Here is a 20,577-nt window from a genome sequence, read left to right as displayed (position 1 = left end):
CGCTAACTCTAGGGCATTTTGCTCTGACACCAAGGTGATTTGCTCCAACTCAAGGGTCTCTAGGGATTTCTTGAGCACCACCTCGATGTCCGCCAGGGATGTCCACAACTCTGCCTCAGTCTCCGCCTGGCGGGCCTTTATAGCCTCAAGCCCCCAGCTCGGCGACGGTCGCCCGCTCTACTACACTGCTGCCCCTCCACCCATGCCACGGTCACCTCGGCCGCCTAGCCCTAGGACTTGCGGCGAGTGGACTCTAGCTGACACTCAAGCTCAGCCATCCAGGCATGCTCCATTCGGAGGAAGTGGGACTTACGGGACGACATCCCCTTCAGACTCTATGAAAAACAAGCATGCTAAGGCAACCAACAAAAGTTTCATAGGTCAAGGACAAGTACGGGAAACTCACCTCTATGGCAAGCTATCGGTCGACCTTGACTAACTGCTAAGTAGACTTAACCCGCTCCTAGATGTCTTTGAGCTTCATGGATAGGTTGGCAAGTTCAGGACACCATGTCATGTCCTTGCTCCCCAAGGATGTCCCAGAGCTAACCCTCCTATGAATCCCAAAGGATGAACCCCACCTTTGTTGGTTCCTCGGGGCAGGGCCACTCCAGGTCACCCTCCGGCAGCCCACCAGAGGGCCCCACCTCCGACCGAACCACCGCCAGCTCCTACGATGTCACCAGCGGCTCCACCATGACTTCCGCCTCGTCATCAGATGGGATATCCACCACCTTGGGTGTGTAGGCCATCGCCGGGCATTCCAACTCCATCCCGGTCACGTCTCCCTCTAGCGCTTTTGGCTCCAACCATAAGGGTGAGTCATGTAGCTCCCCGACCGGTGAGGCAGGAAGCTCGATCTCCCTCTCCTCTTCCGCCATGGCTGGTGGAGGAGGGGCCGTGAGAGTTACCTCCAATGTGACCTCCACTGTCAGCACCGAGATCACTGCCAATGCCGTCACCGCCACTGCCACCGTACCAGTAACCGACCCATGGGACACCACGCCCAGAAGGGAAGGACTCACCACTGCCGCCCGGTTCCCCACGCCGCTCGCTACAACACGCTACAGGGTGGGCCTCCAAGCCTCCTGCATGGGAGTTGGGGCGATGCTCAATCCTATCATTGCTTGGCCACTGACAAAAAGGGCAGGTAAGTCAAACTCCAAAAAGACTCAACAACAAAAGATCGAAAAGAAATAAAGGAAAATGTACCAGGAGGTGAGCAGTACAACTCTGAAGGCAAGACTCAACATTGATGGGCCTGTAGGATAAGGACCGCTCCCATGCTATGACTCAGCGCCCCCTCACTTCAATTAGGGGTGGAGTCACCCCAACCGGCTCCTACCCGGCCTGTGGGTCACCATGACCCTTGGCTCGGGACTTCTCGACTGGAGCAGCGGGTGGGGCTTCCTCCAGCTATGAGTCACGTGATCCATGAGTGCCAGTCTACTCCTTGGACTGCCCGGATTTCTCGACCATGTCCGCGGTAGGTGGGGCTTCCTCTGGCTATGAGTCACACATTGGCACCGGTACCGGCGATGCACAAGTGCCAGTCCGCTCCTCAGACCGCCCAGCTTGCCATAAGCAGTAGACGACGACGGGACCAGCGACGCCACCAAGGGGCGCGATGACCGTGTCCACTTTGCCTCCTATTTGCCAATGGCATCCATGCTCACCGCACGCTTCCATCAGCATGGGAACCACCGCGTGCCATTCCACCTCCTACTCATCACCAGCGGACATCGCTGTAGGGTCACGACGCTCCATCGAGGTCACAACGACCTCCTGACTTTCTTCCTCCTTAGAGAAAACCATGTCATCCACATTCGTGGGATCCTCTAACATGAGCTCTGACTCGACTTTCGTTGCTATGTTCCCCGACCTTCATGCGACAAACGATCTCCTACTCGTTCTCTTGCTTCTGTCGAACCTCCCTAGTTCTCTTCTTCCTCCTAGCATCCATCGCCTCCTTCTGGGTGACCTACTAGGCCACGCCCTCTGGTCCCTTGGGAAGGTGTGTCCGGGACTTGTAAACTCCAAGACCCTATGGAACAGGTGGCCCAAAATCAAAAAAATAGGAAAAGCAAAGGAAGAAGCACGGATGAAATAAAAGGGAGCATACCAGTCTAGACACGATCGCGGAGTTGAAAGGTGTGGGCTTCCCTTTGACCCTCTCTTTGGGCTTCAGCTGTAGCACCCAGCCAAGGCAACTCTAGACCTCATCGTCCGATAGCTCCTCTGGCGACGCACAGTCCAGGGTCCAATGGGCCACTGTACATCCACATCGGCTATGTCCTCTCCACCAACTGGCTCAACCCGAAGCGATAGAGGGTGTGGAACACCCGCACCCCGTCAAGACCACACCATATGATCTTCTAGAGCTCCTCCTCGATGACCTCCACCTTCTTCTCTTTACGGGCATAACCCCATGACCAACTGTCCTGCTACTCCAGCCTCCCGCCGGTGAACGCCGGGAATGGCGCCTCCGCTGGATTCCTGATGTAAAACCACTCCCCATGCCACCCCCAGTTGGAGTCGTAGGGGATGTACGTGGGATACGAACCTTCCATGCTCAGTTTCCTCTATAGGGTGAAACCTCCCACTGGCTGTGATCTCAGCCGGATTCCCCACCGTCAAGGCTCTCCTAGAGAACAGCCAGTCGAAAGAAGTCCACGTGTGGCTCCATCCCGAGGAAAGCCTCAGCAGACGGTGACAAAGTCGACGATGTGCAGCACCCCCATCGGATTAAGGTGCTGCAGCCTCTAGACCCCACTCATTAAGGAGCCTGCACAGGAACCAGTGCATAGTGTATCCTAACCCACGCTCATGTAAGGTGAGAAAGGACACCACCTCGTTAGGCTGAGGCTGTGGGAACTCCTCCCTCCCGAGAGCCCTCCAGTGCACCACCTCCTTCGGTGGCAGGAACCCCTTCACGACTGAAGGACTTCAACACTGACTCCCTCATGGTGGATGACCTCCAATCCGACATTTCACTCTAAGATCACAAAAGGATTTGTGAGTTTCTTTTTCTCTTCTCCCTCGCTCTCTCCCCTTTCTTTCCTAGAAACCGCCATGGCTCTCATGAACACTCTCGGTGAAAAGGAGGCGGTAGATGAGGAATAGGTGAAAGAACGGGGCAAAAACCTTCTACCTCCTCCTACTTAAGGAAAAGGGTACAATAGTTAGGGGAGGGCGCTGCCGATCAGGAAAGGCAAAACGGCAGAGCGAAAAACCCTCTCTCTTTCCCATTTAATGAAGATGAGACACGCCCTGACCAATGAGACATGCCCTGCCCGACGAAACGACTCCTAATCAGACAGGACATGGCCTAGGTATGGCCCACCACTACCGCACGCTAGCCACTACCACACGTCTAGAGCGAGAACCAAAGCGCCACCGCATGCAGGCGGCCCTCCGCTTCCCCAGGCGGGACTTGGAAAAACCCAAAACAGGATCTCCGCCAGGAGAGACCATTGGGTTTCCTAAAAGTTGATCAAATGGCTTAGGAAAACACACTGAGAGACAGGTAGGGAGCAAAGGGACGCCTCATGTAGGCCATGCTGACTCCATCACGAACGACGAGCACAGGTCCTAGTCGGACATTTCCGACTACAGCTCTTCAAACTCTATCACTCGAGTCATTAAGGTAACACTACCAACCCCTGCTATTTCTTTATTTAACTCATTTTCATACATCCATATGCACATTTATTCCATATGCCCATGCCTCCTGAACGATTCGGGCCCTAAACCGCCTAGGGGCTCGGGAACTAAGCATCGCATGTGCAATGAAATGCATCACAATGCTCCAGTGTTGCATAACAAAGCGGCAGTTGCCTCATTCGACATGAGCAACCAATAGAGCCAGGGGAGAAAAACATAGATGAGCCCCATGCGGCCCTCACCTAGTTTGGTAGATAGGGTCATCTCAACCTTCTCGTTCAATCCTAAGCCTCTGCCAAGCCCACAGAATCTCCATCGAGGGGAGGCCATTAGGCCACCTGGGTCGGTCTCCGGAATGACCCAGGCATCTATCGAGTTGTAGGTAAAGGAGCAGTGGAATGTCATAAGAGGGCTATGCTGACCCCATCATGAACGACGAACCCAAATTCCACTCGATCATACCCGTTAGCAAACTCACCGAGCACGTCACTCGAGCCTGAGTGATCGGGACAAGCGACAAAACTCAGCCCCTCTGGTTGTGAGGAACCAAGGATGGGGTAACGCACACAACTCACAATGACTCCTACTAAGGCCCAACAGGGCTTGGGGGCTCAAGACACAAAACGCCTAGGTCTATGACCCCAAACTTGCCCCATCCGGCTATGCTCCGACTGCGCTCTAAACACATGGGTCTGTGACCCTGAACTCACCCCATCTGGCTACACTCTGACTACGCTCCAAACACCTAGGTCTATGACCCCAAACTCGCCCCATCTGGCTACGCTCCGACTGCGCTCCAAACACCTGGGTCTACGACCCCCAAACTCGCCCCATCTAGCAACGCTCTGACTGCGCTCCAAAACACCTGGGTCTGCGACCTCAAACTCGCCCCATCAGGATCTACGAGCTTCGGTTCGCCTAATCCCAAACTAACTAAACTAACTGCCTCGGTTGCGCGGGCCACACCGAGGCTAGGATCCATGACTCTGACTCGCCTGATACCACAGTGCACACCAATGCTAGGATCTGCAAGCTCTGTCTGATCCCTAAAATCTAACTACCTCGCCCGATCCCATGGCGTGCATCGATGCCAGGATCCGCGAGCTCCATCTCACCCAATCCATAAAAAACAACTAACCACCTCGGCTACACAACGATGCCTTGGTTAAACAACTCCATCTCAACTGAAAAAACACGCACACATGCCTGCTAAACAAACATCCCTAGATGATTCTACCCGAACCACCCGGGGGCTTGGGGGCTACACCGACGGGTGCGCCCGCGTGCACCCACCGACAAAATGAAAACCTCCCCTGCTGACAAACATTGAACACCCCCCAGATGGTTCTACCCAAACCGCTAGGGGGCTTGGGGGCTACACCCACGGGTGTGCTCGCGTGCACCCACCGTCAAGGCAAAAATCCCCAAGACGATTCTGCCCGAATCACTCGAGGGCTCGGGGCCTCCTAGTCGGGTTCATAAACCCAGGGTCTCTCGTAGACTGGCTTCCCACAAAAGGCTCAGCCCAAGCAGATAGTGAGCAACTCATAGGCTGGCCCAAGAGTTTGAACAACATGCCAGAAGGGCGGTCCAGTCACCGACTGGAAGGTCTAGCTAAGGAGGAACAACGCCTGCTTGTTGACTCTGGCCCACCTCTCTGACCTAAGCGCTCACTTCGGTCTCTAGCTACCTCCAGACTATCTCTCTGATCAGAAGACCTAGCAAAGCACTACCTCCGACTCTGACCCCATGTCTCCGACCGGGGTATGCAAAGACCCTGCTCACTGCTCTTCTTCGACTGGCACAACCAGAGCCAACTAGGACCAATCGATCGGGGGCACTCGCCCGAAAAGGACCAAGGAACGAATAAAGAAAGCAAGGCAAGGCGCTCAAGTCAAACCGTTATACCAAGAACCATACCCTGTACACCTATAGGAACATTACTCTGCAACAGCCCTGACACAAACAGTATTGTAGGTGCCAACATTTCCCTCTACAGTATTGTGGGCGCCATTAACTCCCATACGGTAAGCCCCCCACATGCCTCTGGGCATCGATAGTGTTGTGGGCGCCAGGGATTTACCGTACCGATTGAACATAGTGAAACTCCTCACATGCCTTTGGGCATCAACAGTATATGCATGTGCCGACATCTGCCATACCCAAAACAAGATGACGTAACCTCCCACGTTAACCAACATCCAACAGTGTTGTGGGCGCCTGCCATCCTCCTGTACTTGCCGACGTGGGCAACAAGACTTAGAAGCATATGTATTTTCTCTCTCTCACTTATAAGGCCATCCCCTTCATCTATAAAAGGGGATGCGCTCTCTCCCAAGAGACTCAGTTGATTCAAGTTCATACAAGTTAATCTAGATCAATCAAGTTCACTAGCTCACAACCACAGAACCGCCAGGTTCAGACCTCAAGCACACGCTTGAACACTTAGCTCATAGAGGAGCTCCTATCGCTCTCGGCCCTTCCGACCAGAGCTGACCAGACCTCTCGTGCACCCCATCTTTCTCCTTATCGTTTGTAACCCCACTACAAACTTTGAGCACCTAGGCTCAGGAATAAAGTCACCGACCGACTCAAACTGGACATAGGGTATGTTGCCTGAACCAGTATAAACCCTATGTCATTGAGTGCTAGGTCCACCTCCGATCACAATGTACGGTAAACCTACAAATATTTACTTGTTGGTCACTTTCTGCACCGACACAATGTGAGATCAATTGAATCAAGCCTCCAATGCCATGGTACTTGCAATCATTCATCCACTTTTTAATGGTACCCAAACTAGTTTAGGTCCTCTCAAGTTAGGTGCAACATATTTAGGCATAACCTTAGTATGAATAGAGGAATGTTTTGCAATTTCAACCAATGAGGTACCATTGTCATCTTTTCTAAGCACATTATTATCAATAATTAAATAGGCTTAGAATTCTTACCTATGAGACATGAATGTGCCATGTGTCCCCTTTCCCGGCATGAGTAGCAAACTCTCTTTGATTGAGACTTTTCTTCCTTGCTCATGTGTTGCTTCTCATTGCCTTGCCTCTTTTCTTTTGCTTGAATCTTCTTCTCAAGCTTGGTAGGAAACTTAGAGGTAAAGTGTCCCATATTTCCATACTTGAAGCACTTGATGTGAGCATAGACTTTCTTCTCATCTTGTGTCTTGCTCATCATCTTGGCATCTTGAGTTTGCATTGGATGCCTTGCCTTTCTATCCCTTCTTGTTTTCTTCTTCTTCGTCATCAAGTCACCACCATCTTCATGATAGATCTTCACTTGCTCTTGGGGTGTCTTCTCTTGCTCAACTTGTGGATTTGCTTGAGGCTTCACTTGTTGCTTCACCAATTCCTTGGTTGGGCACATAGAGGTGAGATGACCCATGTGTGGCACTTGAAGCACTGGACATGCTTTAGCCTCTCTTCTTCTTTTATCTTCTTGAGCTTCTCAATGTTAGGGCAACCATTTACAAGGTGTCCCGCTTTATGACACCGGTAGCACATGGTATGAGAGAGCTTTATTTGTTGTAGCTTCTTTATCTTTCTTTCTCTCTTTCTTTTACCCTTTGTCATCTTCTTCTTGAAGCCAAGGCCACACTTGTCACCATAGTTTCTTTGAGTCTTCAACATATGCTCAAAGGTAACTTTTGAGTTGTAGCACCTCTCTAACTTATTGCTTAATTTCTTCACTTCATTTTTGAACTCATTGTTCTCCTTCAAAAGGTTAGTCTCATAAGATATAGAAGTAGAACAAGCATCTATATGTGAAGAGCATGGCATTTCTAATAAATCATCACAAGAGGTGGATACATGCTTCTTGCTTACATCACAAGGGTTAGCAACATTTTACAATTTATCATTTAATTCATGTGATGAGCTCTCATTATTTTTAAGTTTCTTTGTAAACACTTTAATGAGAGAAGCATGTTGTTCTAATAATTCTTCATGAGTAGTGTCTCATGATTCAATTTTAGCTCACAATGTGAAGATTTAAGAACATCAAGTAATTTCTTATGTTCTTCATAAGAGTTCTTTAGAAATGAGCTTTCATTTTCTAATTTCATTGTTTTAGCTTTCTCATTTTCTAAATACATGGTCATGCTAGTAAGTCTACTAACAAGCTCAACATATGAATCAACATGATCAATCACATTAGCATTTGATACCTTGGTGTCACCTTGTGACATGAAGCAATGTGGTGATGTAGGAGAGCTTGTAGTAGTAATGTCATCCAGGCAAGATCCATCATCATAACCATCAAGTGTGCATGGGGTAGCATCATTATTTACAACACTTGTGGAATCATCAATCTTGTCAAGTGAACTTATAGTGGATCGATCATCATCATCTCTTGACCGTGAGGTGGAGCAATCTTCCACAATCACCAAGTTGTGGTCATGCTCAATATCCTCATGCGCCACTTTCTTGGGCTCATCCCCCTTGAACTTGCCATCATCCCATGTGGAGGAATCACCGAAGGTGCGCTTGATGGACTCCCATATCTCATGAGCGGTTCCCATGTAGTTTACTTGTTTCATCAAATCAAAACTCAATGCATCTATTAGAAAACAACAAAGATGTGCATCAAGTTCATAGAGAACTCTTTGAGCTTTAGTGAGATTTTTATGGTCCAAGACATGAGTGAGACCACTAGTGACAATCCACCAAAACTTAGATCCTTTTGCATGAAAATGATCAAGCATGTGATTTTTTCAATGTGCAAAGTTTGTGCCATAAAAAATGTGTGTCTCACAAAGATCTAGCCCACTAGACGCCATCCTCTTAGGTTGGTGAAGACCACAAATGAGAGACCTTTATCTGATACAACTTGTAGGGTCTACATGACAGACTAGAGGGGGGTGAATAGTCCTTTCTTAAACTTAATCGTGTCGGACTAACCAAAATAAGTGCGGAATTAAAGCTATCGGTCTAGCCAAGACTACACTCCTCTATCGAAGTTCACAAGCACCTTATATAGACCCTAATTAGGCAACAAAGGTGCCGGGCTAGCTAGAGCTCACCTAACCAATTCTAGAAGTAATGTCACACAAACATATGCCACTAGTACTTCAAGCACCGAGGGAGCTCCTACAATGCTAGTAAGCAAAAGCACAAATCCACCTAAGCTTACTAGCAATGCTCAATAACAAAGCAACCAATGTCAACTTAGAGAGCGCAAATACTTAGCTATGTAAACTAAGCAATGTGACTAACACGGTTACATAAACCAAATTAGCCACGCAAGGGAGCTACTTCTATGCTACACAAGCAAGAAGGTAACTAGCAAGCTACACAAGCTAACTAATTACAAGAGCAACTATACAAGAACAATGTATATGAAAGTAATTACAAGCTTGTGTAAGGGGATTGCAAACCAATGGGAAGAACGATGTTGACACGGTGATTTTTCTCCCTGTGTTTCATGTGCTTGCCAACACGCTACGTCCTTATTGAGACAAGCTCCAAGGTTGCCGCCTAGTCCTCTTGCTAGTGGTGATCCACAAGTCACGCTCTCCCATATAGAGTGCTTACCACAAGCTCTAGCACTTGACCTGACCGGACCACTTGTCGCCCTTCGTGTCTCGCTCTACTAGAGTTGCTCTTCGTGGCTCCCACGAGACGAGCACAATGCCTTTCACTAAAGCTCTTCTCTGGAGCGCCACACAAGCTTCTTACAGGCTTCGACAGAGACCACCACCAAGCCGTCTAGGAGGTGGCAACCTCCAAGAGTAACAAGCACCACCTGGCTTACAACTCGATCACCTAGTGCCACTCGATGCAACCTCATGATGCAATCACACTATAATCACTCTCACACAATCGGATGATCACTATCAAACACATGTGAGATGGAGGGCTCCTAAACACTACCACATAAGCCACCAAGGTTCTAGTGTGCTCAGCTCTGCTAAGCTATCGGCCAAAGGCTGACCCACACTTCTATTTATACCCCCATAAAAATAGAGCTATTGTACCCCTTCACTGGGCACTGCTCGGGGCGACTGGACGCACCCTGCCAGCGTTCGGTCAACGGATGGCTACAACATCATCCCTAGCTTCAAATACTGAGTGCTCGATCTCAATGGTTAAGTTGTGACCGGACGCACCTCGAGGATGATCGGACGCTGCTATGTCTAAGTCCAGTCGTTTCCACAAAGCTCCCCGAGCCTCTATTTTGTGACCGGACGCGTCCGGTGCTGCACGACCGGACGCAGACCAGCGTCCGATTAGCTCAGTGCCCGCGCGCCAACTCTAGTGTCGCTTACATCACCATACGTCACACGTGATCGGACATAGGCCCTGAGCGTCCGGTCACTTTCAACTGCCAGCGTCCGGTCGAAGACTGATGCCTACACGCTCTCTGCTACCACTGATCGGACGCGTCGGTCCTACCGAGGCCAGCGTCCGGTCACTTACACTGACACCTTCTCACCTTCGTTTCTTCACCGAGTTGATCCCCATCAACTGCAACTCCTCCTTTGTAAATGTGCCAACACCACCAAGTGTATACCACCATATGTATGTGTGTTAGCTTTTCATAAATATTTTTCAAAGGATTAGCCACTCAACTTGCCACGCCATTCGATCCTAGCGACGATGCAAAGTTAGATCACTCAAGTGACACTAGACGACCGATATGCAAATAAGTTTACCCCTCTTGATAGTATGGCCATATATCCTAAACTCGATCATCAATCTTTTCTACACACTTATGACCGGTGAAATAAAATGTCCTAGGTTATACCTTTACCTTGCGCATTACATTCCATCTCCTCCATTGTTGATGCAATATATGCACCAACCAATCACGAAATGATATGATCCACTTCATATCATCACGTGATCATATTGGTTCATCGATCTTGACTTCACTTGCTTTTCACCGTTGCCTTTATCTATCGGCAGTCAAGTCTTGCTCAAGCTTCACTACCACGCGGTCCTATCGCTCCAAAGCCTCTGACTTGCCCTTGATGCTTGTAACAGGTCCATCAAGCTAAGTCATGTCTTGATCTTCTCCACCTTGATCACATGACTCCATGTCATGTCTCATGTGCTAATAAGCTCATTCATCATCATATGTGTGAGCTTTGCAACATCTTTGAGCCATCATCACCGTCATGGCATATTTTGCTCACACACATATACCTGTAGACTAATCACATGCGTATCTCACTTAAACACATTAGTCCACCTAAGGTTGTCACTCAATTACTAAAACCAAACAAGAACCTTTCAACTGTATTTGAACTATGATGGTAGATGTTAGTTTCAAACTTAAATTTGCTTTCACTATTATTTTACTGAACTTGGTTTGTAATAACCTAAATTCATACTCTGATGGATTAACAGTATTTGTAAACTTTATGTAACGTGTGAATGTACGTTGAATCATGTATAATATTGGTTGTATGTGGATGGTTAATTGAGATCCTTCATGGTACTCGACGGACTACCAGGGTTTATATGGCTCAAGTATAACAGTGCGACCGTTTGCGAGCTGCCATTGTACTCGTACTCTTATAAATTGATCGGTTCTGCTACACAAGCATTTCTCGAAACCGAATTTTTTCAACAACCAACGAACCGAACAGAAAACCGAATGCCATTCCCCTAAATACAGGATTGAGGTGGATGCAAGTCCTGCGCAAAAAGGCCATATGGATTTCTGACGCGTTTCGTGGGCACCTTCGAACTATAGCTGACTGCACGGCAAATATGTACGAACTCAGACACAGTGCATTGTCTCCCAGGTTTCTGTACCACCAAAAACCAGGTAAATTGACCAGTTGAAACAAAACTGTACGGCTCCAGAGGCTAACACTGTCCGCACCGAATAACGAGTGGGCGTGATTGGTTGCTCCCTTCTCTCCGCATCCTAGTTTCGGCTGAAGTGCTCATGGGTAGGGATAAAACGGATCGGATATGGACGGATATCATCGATATTATATTTGTTTTCATATTTTTGTTCGGATTCGGATTCGAATACGGATAGTGTCAACTATGTCGGATAGAATACGATTGGATATCGATATCATAAATATGCGATTTGAGTATTCGGATACGAATCCGGTTTCAGATGTTGGATATCCGGATTCGGATATGGACAGATCTCAACCCCTCTAAATGGATTCAGTTTTGAATACGGTCGGAAAATATCCGTACCGTTTTCATCCCTACTTATGCGTGTAAACACAGAAAGAAGCTTTGTTTGGTTGCTTTCTTTTACTGTTCGCTATGCTATAATCAACAATTGTACTCCTGTTATAAAAAAAATTGTACTCCCAAATGTCTGGCCAGAGACCCTCAAAAAAAAAAAAGTCTGGCCAGAACATGCCACCACGGAGGTCACCCGTTGGCCCACTGATAACACATGTACAACGAGATTGGTCACAGCAACAATTCTAGCATCCCCTGCATTTTTGGAAAGCAACACATCACATATTGCTGTGTTTAGTTGGGGGAAATTTAAGAATTTAACTACTGTAGCACTTTCGTTTTTATTTGGCAATTAGTATTCAATCATGAACTAATTATGTTCAAAACGTTCGTCTCGTGATTTCCAATCAAACCGTGCAATTAGGTTTTTTTCGTCTATATTTAATGCTCCATGCACGTATCATAAAATTTAATGTGATGACTACTGTAACATTTTTTGAAAAAACTTTTTAGAACTAAATGAGGCCGAAATGAAATGTTGGAAGATTCTCTAGACCCAAATTTTGGTACTACTTGGTTCAGACTCCTAGAATGCCGTGAGAGCTCTCCAGCACATTTTTTTCCTATGTACGCTCTGTTTGATTCGCTAAAAAGTCATGACTAAAAATATTGCTCGTTGATTTGCTGTGAGAGAAAAATACTATTTTTTTACTAAAACAGTACGACTTATAAAACAAACAAACATGACCATAATAAGGACCCAAACATTTAACGTGTTTAGTTTAATAGACAAGGGGCCGATTATATATCTAAAACAAATATCACCGACTACCTAGCACAATCAGACTAACACCAGTACACAACTACCATCAACACTAGAGTACAAAAGTTGGGGCCAGTATACGAGTTTATGAAAAATATCTTACAATGAAAATGGCTAACTTGGAACAAAAAATCATGTATTAAATAATACATAATACAGATATGCATCTTTGTCAAGTTACATGTCACAAAGTACGAACAGAAATACACATGGATAGAAAAGCACAATCGCTGGTCTGAAATTTGGCTGAAACTGGCTGAAAAACACTGTTCCGGCTGAAAAACACTGTTCCGACTGAATTGTTGTGAGAAAAAAACACTGTTCCGTCTGAAAAAAAGAAGCCGAACAAGCCATTTTTAAGACAAGCGAACAGGGCCTTGTCAAGCAATATTAGCAAACACATAAGTTAGCTTCAAATTAATATTTTGTAACCATTGCGCACACAACAACACCTATGAATCCTTGTAATAAGGTACTTGTTCCGTTCCAAATTGTAAATCATTCTAACTTTTTTAGAAACATAGCTTTTGTAACGCACTTAAATATACATTATGTCTAGATACTCCCTCCATCCTAAATTGCAAGTCATTACAACTTTCTTGGAGAGTCCAAACTTCTTAAGTTTGGCCATATTTTATACTCCCTCCGTTCCTTAATATAAGTCATAGAGATTTCTAAAGAAAATTTCAAAATATAGGTACGTATCAGCTCCCACGCCGATTAGTTTGGAAACATTCCCACCGTACATAGCACATGCCCCAACCAATCACTTAGATTTAGGAAGCAATCTGATTGGGAGAGAGAAGATGGCCTGAATTTTCCTTTTTTTTCCTCAGTCTCACATCATTTCCCAAGCCGTGCGTTAATATTGGTGCTAAAAACTATATGGCTTATATTAAGAAACGGAGGGAGTATAATAATAATATTTATGATATCAACAAAGAATTATTAGATTCTTCATTAATCATATTTCCACAGTATACCTATTTGATGTTATAATCTTTATAATTTTATCTATAATTTTAGTCAAAGTTGAGATTCTTTAACTCTTCAAAAAGTTAGAATAACTTATAATTTGAAACAGATGAAGTAATTAATAAACACTATGTATCTAAAAAGCCAAGAATGACTTACCGTGTGTCCGATTTGGGGACCAAGTGGGTTGGGTTGGATCCAACCTAGGTTTTTAGAATGGGATGAACCCATCTCATGTTTAGTTAAGGGGTCAGGTTGAACTCAGTTCTTTGTTCGGTTGCAAGGTTCAAGAGGAACGAAACGGACGCTATTTTGACACCGTTAACAGTACCATGCCTGACAACCATCCCCAGCAACCCAGATCTGCAGGGCTAGGGATTTTCTTTGTCAATTCACAGGTCCAACCGACGCAAACCATATATGTCAAAGCCAAGGTCCTCAGGCATCCACTCTGTCATCATGGCGGAGGCTGCAGCTCTTGCACTTGCAGCGACCATCAACGACCGGCTGAGCTTCCACAACACCACCTTCCTTTCGAACTGTCAGCAGCTTGTTCATTTCCTGAACGCAGCTGATCAGGAACACCCCTCGACTGGAGGATCAAATCTTATACCCAGTTGTTCAAGACCAGAGCTGACCATCGTCAAGCGAAAATATTACAAATCAATAGGAACCTCAATACTACAGCTCATACTTTAGCTAGACAGGCTTTTACTACCTCAGATTTCTCTGATTCAGCTATCCAGCCTCTGTGCTCCTACATGAGTCACTGTACTCAGTGCCCCCTCTATGATGCACTGACTGATGTATCCCTTCAGTCTGTAAAACTAATTGCAGCGTCTTGCTGCTGAAATGAAATCGTTTGTTGTCAAAAAAAAAAAAAAAGATGATAAATCAAAAGGGCCTTACTTTGGCCTTTCGTCCAATGATTCCAAAGTAGTTGCCAACTGTTTTTACCAATGTCTCAAATGCTTTCACTCCATGTCAAAATAGTCAATGCCCTGTTCGTTTCGCTAGAATTTGACTTATGCTGATTTGTTGTGAGAGAAAAACATTGGTCGTTCACTGAAAATTACTGCTGAAGTAATGCAGCAGAACAGGACGAATAAAAACCGCAGATGAGCCAGCACACCATCACCAGTAGTAAAACAAATAAACAACAACAAATACACACAAAAAAATGAAGATAACTGAAGTGGAAATAAATCAAAACATAGCACATGGACCAAGGTGAAAAAATACTATTACCTTTACTTCACTACTTCCATTATGGGAACAAATTTCAATGGCTCAATTACAACAGTCGATGGCAAATATTATTTACAAAATATAAAGCAACTAATTTAGGAGAAGTGACACTACACACACTGATAAAAACAGAGAAAAGGGACACATTATAGGCAACATATATCACTGAAGACAAAAAGGGATGCCAACAGATGCTTGATTTCCCTTCATCTCATGCATTTTTTTTTACTTTTTCTTTCATCATTTCTACAGAACATCAGTTCCCATAAGATACAGAATCTAGCTAGCTACTTTCATTTATACAAGAAATTACAGTTTTCAGTTCAGGCATTCACCTCAAAATTGGCTTGACAAAGTTAACAACACGAAAGGAGGGGGAAAAAATAGCCCCACAGCTTATCAAAAGCCAATATCATGGGCGATGATGCAACCAAAGAAAAAAAAAGAGTATTCCCATGCCCTCCACACAAATCAATGAACAGCCCATATTCTTCTTTAGTCGAGGATAGTACAAACAATATCTCGGGAAGAGTCAGATATCCTAGCAGCCTCGGCAATCCTGAGAGCCATGATGGATTTGTATGCCGCGAGCTCTGCATTTGTCATGAGAGATTGGGCTCTGTTGCGCAGTCGAATAGCTGTTTCTACAGCCTGTTTTGCCGCACGTTCAGCTTGGGCAACTCTCTGCAAAGCTGCCTCCTCTTCAGCATTGTCTGTCAACCATAATGCACAAACAGATGAAATAAGATTATTCTACCTCTGTAGAACCATAGTGATGTGATGAATACTAGATTGGCCACCACTTCAGCAATTTAATGTCATTAGAGCATCTCCAATAGTCTTTCTAAAACTAGCTCTCTAAATCATCATTTGGAGAGCCATCTGCATAAAAATCGTTTTCTATATCTTTCCACTCTCCAACGGCCTTTCTATATCTTGAGCACACTCTAGAGAGCCATTTTCGCTATCTATCTTTGGCTAGCAAGAAATCCGGAATAGAGGATGGCTATATTTGGATAACCATTTAAAGAAGGTGTTGGAGAGTATTTTTCCATCAAAATCTCTATTTCTAACAATAAGGAATGATATAGAGAGTCTCTTGGAGTTGCTCTTAGACGTATCATACTTAGGGCACATATTTTATTGTTTTAATTTTTTGGACAAGTGCATAGCAAGGTTGGCCCAAGAAGAAGGAAGTCCATGACAAGGTCTTAATGCTATGGATCTCAAATGTTAAACAAAGGAGAAAAATGTTTACTTTGTAGTCCGAAAAAGATAAACATGGTTCTTTTTTCTGGGTGGGGGACTCATCAGACAGCGCAAGAATTAAAGGTAGAGATTAAGATCTGTCTCCTGGTTGGATTTCCACATTATCAGATTTAAATGTATTGCTCAGTAGGGTTGGTTATGCAGTAGTAATTACCTAGCAATAAAGCTTCAGGCTTTCCACGACCGGCTTGGCTTTTTTGTCTCTTGAAAGATCTCTTTCGCTTCATGGCAGACTTTTGTGATAGATGTCCTCGCCTTATGGGTGCGCCCTAAGATTGAAACAGTGTATCAATTAGATAATATACAATGAATGAAAGCTTGACAAAAAGAGAAACAACAGGACATAGCTGTAAAAAGAATTAAGCGTTGGTAATAGGTAACTGGTATCAGTAGATGGTATAATCAAGGCTAGACAGTAGAAAAGGGAAATGATATAACAAAGCAGTGTTGAGCTTGGAAATGGGCATGACAAACCCCAAGATTACCTGAAATACCCTTAGCAATGGTGCAGCTCTCTTGGACCTCTTACTTGTCCAATATTCATACACAGCATGCACGTTATCATCATTTCCTAAAGAAGGATATCTGGAAAGAAGCTCAATCAAATCATTTTTTCCTTGGGGATTGTTGTAGGCATCCTTTTCAAATATGCTTATTATCCTCTCAAAGTCTTCGTAAGAGATATGATTCCTTTGAGAGCTGTTTGGATCAGAATCTGCATGATTCAACTGAATGAGCCATTGTTCATCCTCTGAGTCCATGTCATAAATAGAATCCCTTGAGATAGCTCGTCCAACTTCATCATCCACCATCCTGATATAGTCTAGCACAGGGCGTGAGAAAGGATCTGTAACAATCCCTTCCATGTCATCAGAAACTTCATGTACCCCAGGAATTGGGATTGTCTTCCCCTGAGAATTACGCTCACGGCCCACAACATGCAACTCTTTGAATAACAGCCAGTCCCATTTATCAGTGAACTCAAGCTTCCATGCATCATCAACTGCCCACATGTAGGCTTGAGTATGACGATTAACAACATATGACCTCATATCTGAAGGTTTAAACGAGTACCTAGTAACACCCTGTATCTTCACAACTATACACCACTTATTGGTATCTGATAGTTCTAGCATAACTTCAGCACCCTCTTCCCTCCAGCACCTATCAGCTTGAAGATTTAGAAGGTTTGCTTTGCTGTGAACAGAATCTATGTTCTGTCTCACCTCAGCCAAGGCCAGCTTTTCATTCATTCTCTCGACAGGGCTCTTCAAAGAAGATCTCTTTCTCCTAGTTGATCCCATGGGAGTTGAAACATCACTTTCATCCATGTTTTCAAGCAAATCAAGAGAAATTTCTAATGTTGCTTTAGGTTGGACAGGCTCCACAGGAGGTTCTTGCCTACTTGATCGCAGCTTTAATTCTGTTTGCGTGGCAGCCATGCTGTGCTTCATCCCAATTCCATTGTCAGGTAGCCTAGCTATAAGACGCCGCCGATTTCGAGGATGTCTCATAGTTCTCCTCCGCCTTTGATGCTTCTTTAGCCTCAGACCATGTGCCGCTAGTCCAGCAACTTGTTCAAGGGGCATATAGTTCGGAACCACTCTGCAAGGTTCATTGCTGCCCATGTCAGTAGTGGCAAAACCACTGCTTTGAGCCCCAGAATCCAAATACAAAGGAGTGTGAGGATAGATTTCTTCAGATCCCTCATCCAGCAGCCTGCTGTGCTGAATCATAGCTGGCAGATACATCGAATCAAGAGCTACGGCATACTGCAAGCTCCAAAAGTATGAAGGAAGTGCTGAGAAATCGACTGACAGCAATGGTTCAGATTTCTTGGAACCATAAAGCGCACACCACCCACAATGCGCAAGAGGCCTATGTAACAATGCAGACTGCAGGAAGAAGCACAAATGTTACACCAATTATACCAGAAACTAAAATAGGGCAGATGAAGGCTGTAGAAAGCTTACAGCACTCTGGCGCTGGAGCTTGACAAAGTGCACCCCGTGGGATGCAAACGCAGCAGCTACGCCAGCAGACAAGATGAAAGTAGCAAGGTTCCGGAACTTTCCCCGCTGCCTACTGCGGCGCATCCACCGCAGCATGGGTAGAAGAAGGCCAAGGAGCCGGTGAGAGCTCCCAGGGCAAGACGTATCAACAAGGATGATCAGCGTCTGAGCCCCAGAGTGAGTGGCGGCACCATCTACCAGGGCCGAGAAATGGGCATCCAAAAAGCCAGTTCTTGACGCAAACTCCCGGGAGGAGGAGCATGGAATCGCGGCGGCGAGGTCACAGGGGGCCTCTGGCTCTTGCGGGAGAAGGAGAGGGCTGACCTTCGATCGCTTGCCCTTCCTCCTGGTATATACTATCCCAAACCTCCTGCTGCCGTCCTCGTCCTCAGCGACGACCTCAGCGGCGGAGTTGCTCCGGCGGCGGCGTTTCCTGCTGTACACGATCCCGAAGGACTTCGTCAGAGGTGGCAATACCAGTTTGGGGCAGTCCTCCTTTTGGTGCTGCTGGCCGTGGCTGTGGCCGTGGTTGATGTCGACGTGGAAGGCTGCGGCCTCCTTGGCGTCCCAGCGGATCCGGTCGGCGGCCAGGCGCTTGCCGGAGCGGAGGACCCGGGTGGCGGGGTCGGCCTGGTCCTGCGATTGCGGCGGCTTGGGCGCCTTGGGCATGAAGACGCGAGTGGAGCGGCGGGCCCCGGCGGCCGGCATGGGCTTCCCCTCCCCCGCCTCGTCGTCCTCCTCGCCTCCGTCGTCTACCCTCGCCTCCGTCTCGTCGGGCCCGGGGCTCCTCCCGGGGAGGCGGCCGCGGCGGGGATCCAATTGCGATCAGATCCCGCACGGTGAAGTGAAGGTGGATTGAGTGGTCCTCCTGAGCGCCGAGGAGAAGATCTACGGTGCGGAGGGGGAGGAAGCGGACAGCGGCGGTGAGATTGGGAGGCTCAAGTAGGAGATGGGGGCGGGTGGCCGCCGACTCGCCGCGCCGCCCGCGGCCGCCGCAAGGAGAAGGACGGGAAGCTTCGGTGGACGGCTAGGGTAGGGTTACAGCTGGGCGATGGCGACGGCGACGTGCGCGTGCGTTTGTGATGAGACTGGGCCGGTCGTGGGCTGTCTGGGCTGTTTCTTTCGAGTTCTGGATCCCCAGAGATCAAGCTTTACATTTGCCCGACGAGTACGGGTCAGGCAGGCGAGCAGCCGCCGCCGGTTCGGTTCGGGTGTTTTTATCGACTCCACCGGTTTTTAAAATACTTTTTCTTATATTAGGGCCCGTTTATATTAGGGCCCGTTTGTTTGTTTGTTAGGGTTCCATGTCGACTCCGGTTCTCAGACATTTTTCTGAGAAGCCGTTTTTCGATGAAAAATAGAGATGCTAGAGCATGTGGCTCATCTAAAACTGGCTCGATTCCTCAAGAAAAGCCCCTCATAATTTATTATCAGTTTTTTAATAGGAGCTTCGTACATAACATGCTCTTAAAGTTGGATTCACATCTATACTTTTCTTTAGGAGTGGATCCTTTTCCATTCGTGTAGGGGCACTCTGTCCGCCGCCAGTACTAGGGATGGCAATGGAGCGGTTTTGGGACGGAGCTCCGTGGGTTTGGGTATGGGTTCGATTTTTACTCCACGGTTTTCGAGTTCGAGGACCCAAAAATTATCGGATTCGGTTTCGGTTTTCACCCGCTAGATGTCCAATGGAGGTCCGAAATAGAACATTTTGAATAAAAACTCATGTGTCTTTATTAATAAATTGTTTACCTAAGCTATAAATTTGTTCTAAGTTGAGTCATGAAATTGTGTGTTGTTTATTGCCTCTTGTTTATATATATGAAAATGTAATATATATTATTCGTATGTTGCTAAAAATTCCTTATTATTTTTTATTGCCATATAGCTGAGTTTCGGAGATCTACTGGGATTGGTTTTGGGTTTGGATTATCACCTGAACAGGTGTTCGGGGCGGTTTTGGGTTGAGTTTGGGTTTTAGGTTCGGGTCCGCCAAGGCTCGACCCAATCCAAATCCACCTCGTTGCCATCACTAGCCCATGCCAGGGGTGGGCCCACTTATATTCAAGGGTATTAAGTTGAATTCCCAAAAATTTTGTTAATTTTTTTTTGTATATGTAATATATAAAAATATAAATTAAAGCCAAAATAACTGCCCTGTCGAGAACTCATGCTGAAACATGCATGCTCCTGCTTCTGTCTCTCCCAACCCAAGGGCCTAGTGGTTGATGGCCCAATTTCCTCCCCATCGGGTGGTGAACAGGCACATCGGCATCTTTTTATAAAACAAGAACATCGGCATCAGCCACTCGCGTGATCGTGCTCAAGCTCCGTTTATTTTCTCTTCCCATCTCTCATTTTCCCCAACTCCAAACCCTAGCATGTGTGCGTCGGCATGGCGCTCGCGCCCAAGCGCCCT

At 46.4% G+C, this 20,577-nt stretch overlaps 1 protein-coding gene across 1 annotated transcript; it reads right to left on the bottom strand.

Annotated features, from left to right (window-relative positions):
- Positions 1-14,928: 14,928 nt before the first annotated feature.
- Positions 14,929-18,999, bottom strand: LOC136500703 (uncharacterized). The gene is made up of 4 exons (XM_066496118.1): positions 18,120-18,999; positions 16,632-18,041; positions 16,301-16,415; positions 14,929-15,590 (listed from the first exon to the last, which is right to left on the bottom strand). The coding sequence occupies exons 1-4, from the start codon at positions 18,864-18,866 to the stop codon at positions 15,373-15,375; spliced, it is 2,490 nt and encodes an 829-aa protein (XP_066352215.1). The 5' UTR covers positions 18,867-18,999; the 3' UTR covers positions 14,929-15,372.
- Between the last annotated feature and the right edge of the window lie 1,578 nt (positions 19,000-20,577).

The sequence above is a fragment of the Miscanthus floridulus genome, chromosome 13 (genome assembly GCF_019320115.1).
Source record: "Miscanthus floridulus cultivar M001 chromosome 13, ASM1932011v1, whole genome shotgun sequence".
NCBI classification, from domain to species: domain Eukaryota; kingdom Viridiplantae; phylum Streptophyta; class Magnoliopsida; order Poales; family Poaceae; genus Miscanthus; species Miscanthus floridulus.
Note: the sequence above shows the minus strand (reverse complement) of the source record. Positions and strands in the feature narration are given on the sequence as shown.